The sequence below is a fragment of the Caloenas nicobarica genome, chromosome 12 (genome assembly GCF_036013445.1).
Source record: "Caloenas nicobarica isolate bCalNic1 chromosome 12, bCalNic1.hap1, whole genome shotgun sequence".
In the NCBI taxonomy this organism is placed as follows: Eukaryota; Metazoa; Chordata; class Aves; order Columbiformes; family Columbidae; genus Caloenas; species Caloenas nicobarica.
This window is the reverse complement of record NC_088256.1, coordinates 13,049,849-13,062,578: the sequence shown is the minus strand read 5'-3', so window position 1 is coordinate 13,062,578 and position 12,730 is coordinate 13,049,849. Positions and strand designations below refer to the sequence as shown.

Below are 12,730 nucleotides of genomic sequence, written 5' to 3'. Positions count from 1 at the left end.
CCGCCAGGCTGAGGCGCATCCCGGGACCGGCTGCTCATGGCGGCTCGGCCGCTGCGTGCGTGAGGCGCTCGCCTCCTCCCGCCGCCGGACTGCGCCGGAGCCGTTCCCGCTCCCGCCGCCATGACCGAGGAGCCGTACGAGAAGTTCCTGGCCCCCGAGGAGCCGTGCCCGCTGCTCTCGCACCAGCACCCGCCGCGGGGCGGCAGCTGGAGCCTGAGCGAGGAGGGCTGCCTGGACGTCAGCGACTTCGGCTGCCAGCTCTCGTCCTGCCACCGCACCGACCCGCTGCACCGCTTCCACTCCAACAGGTCCGCCCGCGGCTCCGCGGGGTCCCCCGGCCGCTGCCCGCCCCGCGGAGCCAGGCGGCGGGGCCGGGGGGCGGGCGCTGCGGGGCTGAGGCGGCCAGAGGCGGCTGCTGCCCCTCGCCGGGGGGCGCCGGCAGCCCCTGAGGCAGCGGCGGGGCCGGAGCTGCCGGTGCAGGCGGGCCCGGTGCTCCCTTCCCCCGCTCCCCTGGCCGGTGCCAGCCGGGCTGTGGCCGCGGTCAGTGCCGGTGTCCCGCCCGTGTCTGGGCTGCGCTTCCCTGCGGCGGGGCCGTGTGTGTGCGAGCTCGGTCTGGCTTCGGCTAATGACATTGCAGCTAGCGTGGGCTTGGTCGGGTTTTTAAATGTGTTTGTTCCTGTCCGAATTTCTTAAAAACGCGGGTTGGAGCGCTGTAGGATGTGCAACTTGAGAATGCTGTGTTTGTAATGATTAAAAGCAGGCCTTGCGTGGACAGCAGGCAGACCCGTGGAGGCTCAGGATGAGTCAGGCAGCTCGGTGACTGCGCCAGTTTCTGCAGAAACATTTCCATCCCTTGCTACTAATTAAGGGCGAATTATTCAGTCTGTAATTTGTAGAAAAGGTCTGTTCTAAAAAATGCAAATGCAGCTCTGCAAAGACATTCCAGTTGAGCTTAGAAAATCAAAACCAGTCCTGCTTACCTAAGAACCTAATTCTGCTACTGCTTATACGTAGTATTAAACTAAAGTATACAAAGACCTTTTTTGAGAACAATTTGTAAGAGTTCAGTCTTGAACATATGCACGGGATAGTTTTAGTTCCTGTTCTGGAGTTGCAAGATACTTTACTGGTTATTAGTATTTCTTGTATGTCTCAATGGAGAGTGAATAATAAGGTATTCTTTCAACCGAATTTGTGTAAAACCGTGGAAATTACATCATTCGCAAGGGCAAGCTCTTAACTGTAGATTCTTAAATGATTCAGCATGAAGAGCCTTGATCAAGTATGATACACTGTCATGATCTAGTTCTTATAAGACCCAGTTGTTACATGAACAGTAAGATGTATTCGTAGCATACCTGTAACACAAACGTGTGGTATTTACCGAATTTGCATTTAATTGATTTTTTTACATTTCTCTTTATATTGCCTTTCATTTCTTGAGCGTGTTACTTGCTCATTTTACACACACAGGTTGTAACCCAGGCAGCTTGAGTGGGTATTTCACTTTGGGCAAGGATGTGCTCTGTCTTGCACTGATGCACAGCTCAATCTATGACGTTCGTGCAAGGTTTCTTTTTTTTTTTAAAGTTACAAGTAATTTTAATGTAGTTCCCACTGCTTGTTAATCCAGTTCACCCCAGCAACACAGCAGCCCCCCCAGGTAGGGGAAGGCGAAGGCTGAATGCCCACACCTGCAGTGATCCTGCACACCTGGAGTATCTGTGCACAGCTGCTTGGGGGTAGAGCCCTGGTACCTCATCCTGTGTTTTGATGGGTCTGGAAACTCTGTCCGCTCTACCTTTCCTTTAACTGATATTTCCTGAATCCTGACACTGTAGTAATGTTTAGAAAGTGTGTTGTGTCACTGTGCTTGTATTCTACTCTATACCGATTGATTGCCCTGCCCACAAGAGTCTGTACCTGCACAACATCCCGTGTCTGTAAGAGATGCAGAAAGGGAGGGAGGACAAGATCTTCTGGATCTGCTAAAAGAAAAGTTTTGAAATGTCTTTAACATTGAATAAATTCACTGCTGGCCAAATAGATGTGAGAGTGAGTCCATCACAAGCATATTTAGCCAACCTGGTATGCAGCTTAAATAACGATGGTGAGGACTAGACTTTCTGGGTGATGGCATTGCTCAACTTTTGCAGTTGGGCGGGGGAAGGTTTTTCTAGCTAGGCTGAAGTGGATAGGCTGATGGAACAGGAGTTGGTTGCATGAGTTTGTATGGTGAATTTTAGAAGCCCATTTCAAACTGTTCTGGCCATATTGTAGTGCTGTGCTGACTCATGGTTGTCTTGACCTACTTTTCACTAATATGTAAAATAAATCCAGATATGGAGGCTGATTTCAGGAGCTTGTTAAATTCTGGTTTAGTCTCATTAGAGTAAAAAACCTGTTATGTGAAGTTTGAGTCCTTAATTGCTTTCCCTTAGAAACAGCATTAACTAGCTTTTAAAATGGAATTATGAGGGGGAAAAAAAAGTGTTTAATTTTGGCATGGTAGCATTTTCACATGGGTCATTTTTACATCTTGCACTGTCTCATTCCAGCAGCATGTCCAGTATTTTTGGCATTCAGAGTTGAAAATAGTGAATAATAGAACCTTGAGTATATCCATGTGTTTCCTTATTAAGCCTTCATTTTGTGTGAGATTATCCACGTGGAATTTCTTTTTGACTTCTGTTTGTCCTGAAGTCCAACTGATTTACTTCTTAGTTTTGCTTATTTGAATTTACATGGAAGTTTAAATATCCCAGCATATAGGAAATTATATTTTTAGTTCAGTGTATTTGAAAAAGCAGCCAACCAACAAGAAAACCCATAGCCCTGCCCTGCAACAACCCCACAAACAAAAAACACACCAAAAAACCAAAACCAGTTTACAGTTTTATGAGGCTTAAAAGAATTTTTCAGGACACGTGATGCCGTTTGCTGATTTCTATTCATTTCGTCCTGTTTTGTAGGTGGAACTTGACCTCTTGTGGAACCAGTGTAGCCAGCTCCGAGTGCAGTGAGGAGCTGTTCTCGTCGGTTTCGGTTGGTGACCAAGATGACTGTTACTCTCTGTTGGATGACCAGGAGTTCACCTCTTTTGATTTGTTCCCCGAGGGCAGCGTCTGCAGTGATGTCTCTTCTTCTATCAGCACATACTGGGATTGGTCAGACAGTGAGTTTGAATGGCAGGTAAACTAGTTCCACTGTAAATTGTACAATTTCATGTAGACTATTAAATGCTGCGTTTAGCTTTAATGGAAAAGTCCTCAGCATTTGTTTCTTGGTAACTACTGAATGTAAGAACAGCTATCTGAATCTTTGATGATAAAGAAAATGCTTTGTTCCATTTTATTCCACTGTTCTTAGTGTGGAGGAGAACCTGAAGGTCAGCTCATCAAAGAGGGATGCTTACATGTTCTGGTAGTTGTGACCAACATGTGTCTTGTAGCTTATTTCCTTTGTACTGAGGATCTGCCCTGATAGTGAAATCTGGTTATAGATGTCTGCTCCTAGTGATTTGGTGGTGTTAAATCTTCCTTTCGAATGGACCTCGATAAAGTGCAGAAGCTCTTGTCATAGCCTATTTCCTTTTCTTTTTTTTTTTGTCTGTGCCAGTGAGTACAGAGTTTACTTTGCCTAACCAGGATGGGAAAAGTGTAAAGGTGACTTACATCCTCCTTTTTCTTGGTCTGTACTGGATGCAGTCCTGGTTAGATATTTCTAATTTGCAGTAGTCTTCTTTGTTCAGCAGCTTTTCAATTGTGGTAGGTGAATCTTTTTATAAATTATAGACTTTGATCGACTTTTTATATTATACACTTAAATCGACTATGAACCTGTACGTAACTTCAAAATAGGAAACATGGTGCTTCAGAATATACTGAGGAATACTTTAAAATCTTGTCATAAAGCTTAGTCAAAGCATGTACAGAGTCTTCTGAGTGCAGTATAAGGACTGAAAACACTTATTTGAAGTAAGCGCAAATCCTGTTCCAGATGATGCAAATGAACTTAACATGGACTGAGATTAGCTCTGAATTTCTTACTGTTTTAGTCTAACTTCTGGTGTATGTATATTGTATCACAGAAGTTACAAGTACATGTGTATAATGCAGCCCGTAGGAACAAGTCAGATTGGATCCCAAAGATTTAGAACTTCACTGAGTTGTGAAATTTTAATTGCCTGATAAACTCCGTGATTGTTTTTGAAAAGAAGCAATTTCCCATGTCCTAGTTAACTGACAGAATGTTTGATTAGTGAGTAGCTTTTTAAAATTATTCTTTGTTTTTTAAAGTAAGCATTTCTGAAGAGGCATACTTGATTGGACTTGTAGAATTTTGGAAGGACTTTTTTGTAGCGCTTTATAGTGTTATCTGGTAGAATCTGAGCATGAGTAATCCAAATGTCACCCTTTAACTGGAAGTGCCTTCAGAAATTACATGTCAGTTGAATAAATGAAGCTAGTGAAATTTCTGCAGTTACTTCCAGGAAAATGACAGTGATTTTAATTGAATTATCTTGTGTAATTAAGGGTTGTGGGATAAATTACAAACCTATTTTGAAATGATCTTCCTTAAACTAGACTTAGGCGTTAAAATGGGAGGTTTAGATTTAGGTTTGGATTGTAATGGACAATTTACAGTGATGGTGAAGGGAAAGAGTTGAAATGCCACATCATTCTGCTGTTTTCTTAAATGCAAATTTTTAAAGAGAGGATTGATAAGTAGAGAATAGTGTGAACTGAGCTTGCTGCACTTAATGTTTGTTGGAAGATTCAAAGGAGATCTGCAGGGCTATGAGTAATTATTAAGAAGCAGTTAGAGCACATAGATAAGCAGCGCTTTGTTAATTTCATGGTATGTTTTGAATTGTTAATAATGTTAGAATGACTTTAACTCTGCCTACTATATCCTAAGGCTTTGTTCTTTCTCTTGCCTATTACAAGTTGCCTGGCAGCGACATTACAAGTGGGAGTGATGTACTTTCTGATGTTATACCTAGTATTCCCAGCTCTCCTTGTCTGCTTCCGAAAAAGAAAAACAAGCATAGGAATCTTGATGAACTTCCATGGAGTGCCATGACAAATGATGAACAGGTGAAACTGACTTTGGTTTTTTTTTCCATCTGAGAACTGTAATATATAGAAGAACTTCCAATTAGTGCCACATCTTTAAAAACATACTGATTGCTGTAGCTGTAAATGTAGACCTATGTAGTACTACTTGATTCCTGAAACTTAATCTTATTGTCTTTTGCATCTGTAGTAGGGAGTTTAATGTGTACTCAAGTTTTCACTGTGAGCTTTTGAGGGTACTCAATGAGGCTAGGATCATAGGAAATGTGAAATTTGAGCAGATTTTATGCTGTTGGTCCTTCTTTTTTTCTATCACTCGTTTAGAATCAATAATACTTCAAAATGACCTGCCTTTCTTTGGGTTCTAGGTTGAATATATTGAATATTTGAGTCGCAAAGTCAGTACAGAGATGGGCCTTCGAGAGCAACTTGATATTATTAAAATTATTGATCCCACTGCTCAGATCTCACCTACAGATAGCGAATTCATTATCGAATTGAACTGTCTCACAGATGAAAAACTGAAACAGGTGAGTTGAGGTTTGTACATATGACTTTGGGGTCTCAGCATCTGATATGTCTTGCAAAATCTCTTGTGGAGTTGTGATCAATTTTTATACATAATCATTAGGTATGGGGAGATACACTACAGCACGATATTGTAAATGAGGAAAAATAGACTTCAAAAGCATGTTTTATGTATTAAACCTTTATATGAAAGACCATGCTTATATAGTCTAAGCATGTGTGAAGCCAAAGCTGATGTGTGTGTGTGTAACTAGTTATGCTGTGGGCCCAGTACCACTTGTGACAAAGTGTATTCCGCTTTCTGACCGTCAGCTGGTTGAGGATCTTCCTTCGCTCGCTGAATATAACCTAGCATTTAAAAATCCGAAGGACTGGAGTTTGTTGGGGAAGACCATAAATTTAATGTAAAAAGGGGTATACAAAAATGTGTTTTAAAGATGTTAGAAAATACAAATCATAACAGAGAAGGGTACCTGATTGATATGGGAGATACATGCTACTGTCGTCTTAGTCTTTGTACTGTTGTGATGTGTGGGTGGGAAAAGCTGCAGTATCCAGACAAGCTGAACTTCTCACTGTTACTCTGTGTTTGTGATTATGATAAAGGTAAAGACTGAAACATGGAAAGCATTCATTGCTCTTCTAGCCTTGACCTATTTCGTATTTCAAACATTTTGTAAGTATCAAAGTAGAGAAGTACTGCTTTCTTTACACCCCCTTTTGTTTGAGTATACCTTGTAAAATAAAGGGGTTTGATAAATTCGGTAAACAACTTAGTTCAGTTGAACTTGACTGGTATTCCTGTTTGGTGTTATAATAAAGAAAACTTGGGGAGCAGGAGAGGGGGGAAAAAACCCCAAGCCTTGTTACTTAGTTTTCTTCCTTCCATAATGAAGTTCGTATTAATTTAGTTCAGTTCTCTTGATGACTGCTGGATGGCTTGGCTTTTAAGCAGCCACAGCAAAATCATTACTAATAGGCAAATTGTGGTTTTTCAATGAAAAGGAGTATCTCAGTACAGTATTTATCAGGCTTTAGTAATTCTGTTGCCTCTGTTCTAAAGGTGAGAAACTATATCAAGGAACACGGACCTCGTCAACGGTCTGCAAGGGAAAGCTGGAAGAGGAGCAGCTACAGCTGTGCCAGTACCAGCGGTGTGAGTGGTGCCAGTGCCAGCAGCAGCAGCGCCAGCATGGTCAGCTCAGCCAGCAGCAGCAGTTCTAGTGTTGCCAATTCCGCTTCAAACTCAAGTGCCAACATGAGTCGAGCACACAGTGATAGTAATTTGTCTGCAAGTGCTGCAGAAAGAATCCGGGATTCAAAAGTAAAGTTCCTAATTTTGCACATATGCATTAAACTGTCTAACTTCTTAAGGTTGCTTATGTGATCTTAACTGGGATGTTCATACTGAAGGAGCCTGGTTGATAACTGGGCATCTGCTGAAGTTATCTAGTGAAACCAGTGCTGTTTCTTCTGACATGACTGTAAGGAATTTAAACTTGGCACTCTTCTCATCACTTCTAAGTGAAAGCTTGATGTTTGTGTGTAGTAGATCTTATTCCTTTTGTTTAGATTAAGGTGAGTGGGGTTTGAATAAGGGCTTACGCATCTATATTAATTCTTTGAATGCACATAGTTTTACAAAAAAATTTATTCAAGATTGATCGACCTAAGCTGGGCATATTTTCTGGACAGTAAAAACTGTCTTGGTTGTATTGTGTTGTGGTTTGTTTTTGGTTTTTTCCCAACTAGAATTTTCATCAGGCTTTTTGAATCTTCTTCAGTTTATTCTTCCAACATGTGTCATGAGATTACTTGGTGAGGAGTGACCTACTGAAGCATGTTTCAATTAAAGTAGTACTGTGGCACCTGTCCTGTCTCCGTAATTTCAGTTTCAAATGTGGAGGAGAGGAGCATTCCTTCTTGCTATTCAACATCTCAGGTTGTTATTGTAAGACTGTAACATTTCTCCTCAATAAAGATTCTTCCAATCAAAGGCTCAGCTATGCAACATCACAGGGTGTTGTTGTGCCTCGTAACTCAGACGTGGTAAATGGTCTTGATATTTTAATATTGGATATGATTTTGGATGAATGTTTGTACCACCTCTGAGAATTCATTTTAGTTATTTTTCAGAGCAGACATTATTTTAGAGGTTAACTTATATTTACCAGCTTTAAAGGTGGTTTCTAATATACAGAACAAAATCTTATTTTTTTGTCTCTTCTGTATTTTGACAGAAACGTTCCAAGCAACGGAAACTACAGCAAAAGGCCTTACGCAAGAGACAGCTGAAAGAGCAAAGGCAAGCTCGTAAAGAAAGACTGAGTGGATTATTTCTTAATGAAGAAGTGCTCTCTTTAAAAGTGACTGAGGAGGACCATGAAGGAGATGTAGATGTTTTAATGTGACAGGGGTGAATTTATCAGTGTTCTTTCTAAGCCTTAAACGTATTATCCTTATTGTTTACATACATTTCTTGACCAAATTTTGATTAGTGTTAACAATATAAACCAGATCTTTTCTCCAGTGTAATTTTGGTAAGAAGGTCTAAGTATTGAGTAACTTCATCTTTTTAAGACTAAATTTTGCAACAGACTTTAGAAACTGACGTCTGAGAAGCTGCAGAATAGATAGAATTTGAAGGAAATTTGAACTTGGCTAACATGTTAACTTTACTTGCAAGACATAAGTCTAGGGCTGCTTTTGGATGACACTAAGCATGCATTACTATGCTTCAGCTTTTTTGGGTTTTTTTCTGACTTAGAGTTAATATTACACTTGGCTTGTTCTGTCTTCCTTTCCCATTACTAGGAAGATTGTTTAGCATGAGGAAAAAATCTTTAGTTCTATAGGGCGTTCTTCAGTCTTGCTCCTGAATCGTGCGAATTTAAAGTACTGTGATAAATCCTTTTCTAGAAGTTATAATTTAACTCAAACTACACAGAAAACAAGAAGCAGGACTTCTAATGCAGGGAATCTGTAACACAAACAATGCCTAATGATGTAGTTCTTTAGGAAGCAATTAGAATTAAAATTTAAAAAAAATGAACACCTGCAAGCCTAGTCTTCAGAAAGTTATTTTGCTGCTCAGTATCTTATAGTATGATTGTTACTAATGGTTGACCAGTACCTCCCTAATATTGCTATGAAAAAAATCAAATAAAAACATCTTTATGCATTGAGAGTACACTAATCTGCAATTAAGTTGTCTTGGACACTACTTAAAATAGTTTAAAATGCTTCTGGAAACAGAAGTGCAAATAAGTGGCACGCAGCTTTGGTGGCTTTTTTTCCGCAGAAGCATATCTAAATAGTTTCATGATGTCTTGACAAAAGAACTTAATGCAACTGTGCTTTCTAATTCTGTGTTTAGCTGAGGATGTGTCTTCTGTGTGGGTTGTTACACCATTACATGTTTCAGAATTCTCCTTTTGTTGTCTGTCTGCTTTTGAAATTTCTCTTGCTAAGAAAATGAAGTAAAATCGTGGCTTTCAGGTGGGGAGGTAAAAGTAGTTTTAACCTATTTCCTAATTCTGACAATCTGTAAAGTGACTTTTGTCTTTGTTTTGGAACTACTTGTTACGGAACTCCTTCCCTCCGCAGTTGAGATAAAAACGATACTTCTAGATTTCAATTTGAAACTTAAAAGTTTATAAAAGTATTTTCTAGTTCTAAGTTTAGAAAGTAATTTTTCATTATCTTGATGCTTCATTACTTTCATGTTGCTCTTGGCAGTTTAGTGTGGCCACAGGAGCCTGTAATTGCAGGGTATAGCCCAATCCTGCAGGATTGCATGATCGACTTTATATAGGACTGCTCACATTCATTTTACATGTCCTGTGCTGACAGCTGAAGTATTTTATTTCAGAAGTGGCATTCCTTGTAGCCTCAAAATAAACTGCTCGGTAAAATATATGAACAATGGCCTCTGAAAGGGCTTTGATGATAAATAAATGAGCTCCTTAGTCAAACTAGTATATGTGAACTTAATCACTCTTACTGCTGCTAGACAACAGGTACCCAGATTTGGCTGATAAAAAGCTGCGTGATGTCATTTTAAACTCAAGTGTTAGTGGTCCCATATGCCCAGTTTGGTCACTAACCAGAAGCAGCTGTTGCCTGTCAGTATTTGCTTGTACTGCACTACAGCTGGTTGATGCCTCCCTCCCTCCCTCCCTCCTGTAGAAACGATACCAAAAACTTCTTAATGGTATACGGGTTACAGAGAATTTAGGTTGGAGCTTCTTTTAAATGTCTTGGATGGAAGAAAAAAAAATGAATTGCTGTCAATTCAGCTAATTTCAGGGTGCAGTTGTTGAACTCTTGCAACTTACCATGGCTGTAATGGATGAATTCATCATGAAACATTTCACTGTGTGTACACTGTTAGACTTTAGTACAACCTTTATTTTCTGCAGTGACTTTGAAATGTGATTCTTTTTCTGAGTTAAAATGCACACTTAATACTTTAGAGAATTGAGAGTCTGAAATGAAGTATGGTGCAATATCTCAGTGTGGTGGAGCATGGAAGTGTGTCACTTTATTCTGTTTCAGCAGCTCCTCAGAGTTTAAAATCCCTCAGGCTTTGTTAAGAGAAGACCCCCTCGTTTAGATGAGGTACAGATCTTTTTGGCCACCTGTCTACTAGCTTCCAGAGATCTTGAAATGAGGGAGCATAGTATTTCCATCTTGATCTTAGTGTGAGCGTGTAAATAAGTTGATCCAAGGGATTAGGTGGGTCATCTGCCGCTCATCTGTTACATTGGGTGATAAGGTCCTGGGTGGGATGTGGTCTCCAGCTGGGTACTTCAGTCCCTTGTGTGACAATTAAAGCGAGACTTCCAGGGGTTTCATGGTAATAATTTATAGCTCGGTAATCTTGTAGTCCCAGGATGTTTATAACCTAAGAATACAAAACTTTGGATGTTCTGATAAGAACACAGAATAACATCTGGCTTGCCTGAATATTGTCTTTGCCAAGCACTTGGCATCTCAGAGAATCAGGCCTGGAGTAGCTGTGAGATTCAAGAGTTCTCACATACCTCTACATTTTTGGTTGTTTTGTTTTGTTTTTTTCCTTTTCATATCCTTCTTAGTTCGAATGACACACTCATTTCGTGGAGGGGGAAGATGTTTCTGTCAGATTCCTGTCTTTACCTGCAATATACCATATGCTTACCTGGGGAAGTGGTGGAGTCACCGTCCCTGAAGGTGTTTAAAAGACGTGTAGATGTGGAGCTTAGGGACATGGTTTAGCGGTGGACTTGGCAGTGTTAGATTTACGGTTGGGCTCTATGATCTTAAAGGTCTTTTCCAACCTAAATAATTCTATGATTCTATGAATTTTTATTGGATACCTGTGGCATTAGTCAAACAGTTGGAATTTTGGTTAAACCTGGTTTTGCTAATTTGAATGTTGGCTATTGTGGCTACTGCTTTGTTTTACAGGAAGTTATCTACAGGTTATTTGGTTCAGATAGATAAGCAAGAGTAACAGCCTGCTAAAATAATGCATTCTTATTCGTGCTTTTTCAAAAAAGAAGAAAATATTTGCTTTTTATTCATAGACAAAAAATGTCAAGCTTGAAGGGAAAATAGAGACAAACAGGAAAATGCTCATACTTGTGTGGCTCCATGGTACTGAAGCTGTATATCGAGGTGCCTGGTACCCACTGTAATATGAATGTAATCCATTCATACTCTTTAACATTAACGATTTCCTTCCGGGGTAAGTTCTTCTCTAAAAAGGCTTAGAAGGAGCACTGAAAGTCTGATTCCAATAGGACTGTAAACAATAGAGAACATTCTTTTCTAATATGATTTTTAATATAAGGAAGACAGCTACCTGACGAACCTGTCTAATTTTCGTGTGTGTATCTAATGTCATCCTTTGTCTCTGTTAAGATAATATCTGTTTTTCTTTATCTGGGAAATTGAATAAAAGATTATTATAGTATGCTCAGAATGGGGTGCTTACTGAGAAGAGCAAGAAAAGTCTTTGCAAGACTTCACTGGGCTTAATTTTTACTTATTATATTGTGGTTTGAAACCTGCGAAGCTCATTCTCTGGGGAAAAAACCAACCAACCTGCTTGAACTTGTTCACATGCATTTACATCATAATGCATATACAATATAGAAACATATAAAAATGGCAATATTTACTGTTCATCTATGCTGAGTGGCCTAAAGCCATTTATTTTCTCCTAATGCTCTTTCAGCTTTGAAATCAGTTGGTGCATTGGTCTATAAATATTAATAAACCTGACTGTTTTGGGGTCTCTTGAAGTTCATTCTTATAAGCCAGATTTTCATGGCAGATGTTAGATTTATTGGTATAATGTTCTTTACCTTACTGATCTTGCAGTTCTTGAGCACAGAAAAGACAAGTCAACATGCAATTTTCCATTTAAGGATTGCAAGGATAATTTATTAATCTATCAAAGACAGATCCTAGTACTATTCAAAGCTTGTCTATTTTGACTAGTAGCTCTGATTAATCATACTTGCATTCTCTCTCATCTGGCTCACTTTAAAACATTTCCAAATTACAAATAAATTCTTCAATTAAAAAAAATTGTAATGTTGAAGCCTTGAATATAGTTCATAACCAAAGCAAGGGGAAAGAGGGGGGTTTTGTGGATTTTTTTCTTTTTTGGGGGGGAGAGATGAGGGTATAGATTGTATGGTACTGTTTAAATTGAGGATTTTTTTCAGGTTTTCTGCTAATTGTATTGCTAAAATGCACTTTTGTATAGAAAACTGTCCTCTGTACATTCTGTATCTACACAATGTTTATAGAGATTTTTCTGAAGTTGTGAAGGATTTACTGAAATCTGGAATGCTGGTCGCTGATGCTGTTGACTTCAAGTTTTCATTGTATTTCAAAATAGTTATGTGCATATTGAAGTACAGGTTGGAATTAAAATTGATGACATAGCAAAGATATTCTGATGAAACTGTGGTGTCTTCAGAGCAGGGGTATTCCATATATAGGGCTTGCATACTCTCTCTTCAGGCAGAAAGTACAAATAAACTGGCAGATGTTAACTGTTCTCTGTGACAGAAAGCAAACCAGTCCCTCCTTAACTTACGTGGTTTGTTATCCACAATAGTTTCATA

At 39.6% G+C, this 12,730-nt stretch overlaps 1 protein-coding gene across 1 annotated transcript; it reads left to right on the top strand.

Annotated features, from left to right (window-relative positions):
* Positions 1 to 9: 9 nt before the first annotated feature.
* On the top strand, positions 10 to 12,236 carry FAM199X (family with sequence similarity 199, X-linked). The gene is made up of 6 exons (XM_065643455.1): positions 10 to 308; positions 2,973 to 3,192; positions 4,950 to 5,099; positions 5,447 to 5,608; positions 6,670 to 6,930; positions 7,847 to 12,236. Exons 1-6 carry the CDS (start codon positions 121 to 123, stop codon positions 8,015 to 8,017), a joined length of 1,152 nt encoding a protein of 383 aa, XP_065499527.1. The 5' UTR covers positions 10 to 120; the 3' UTR covers positions 8,018 to 12,236.
* Positions 12,237 to 12,730: the final 494 nt, after the last annotated feature.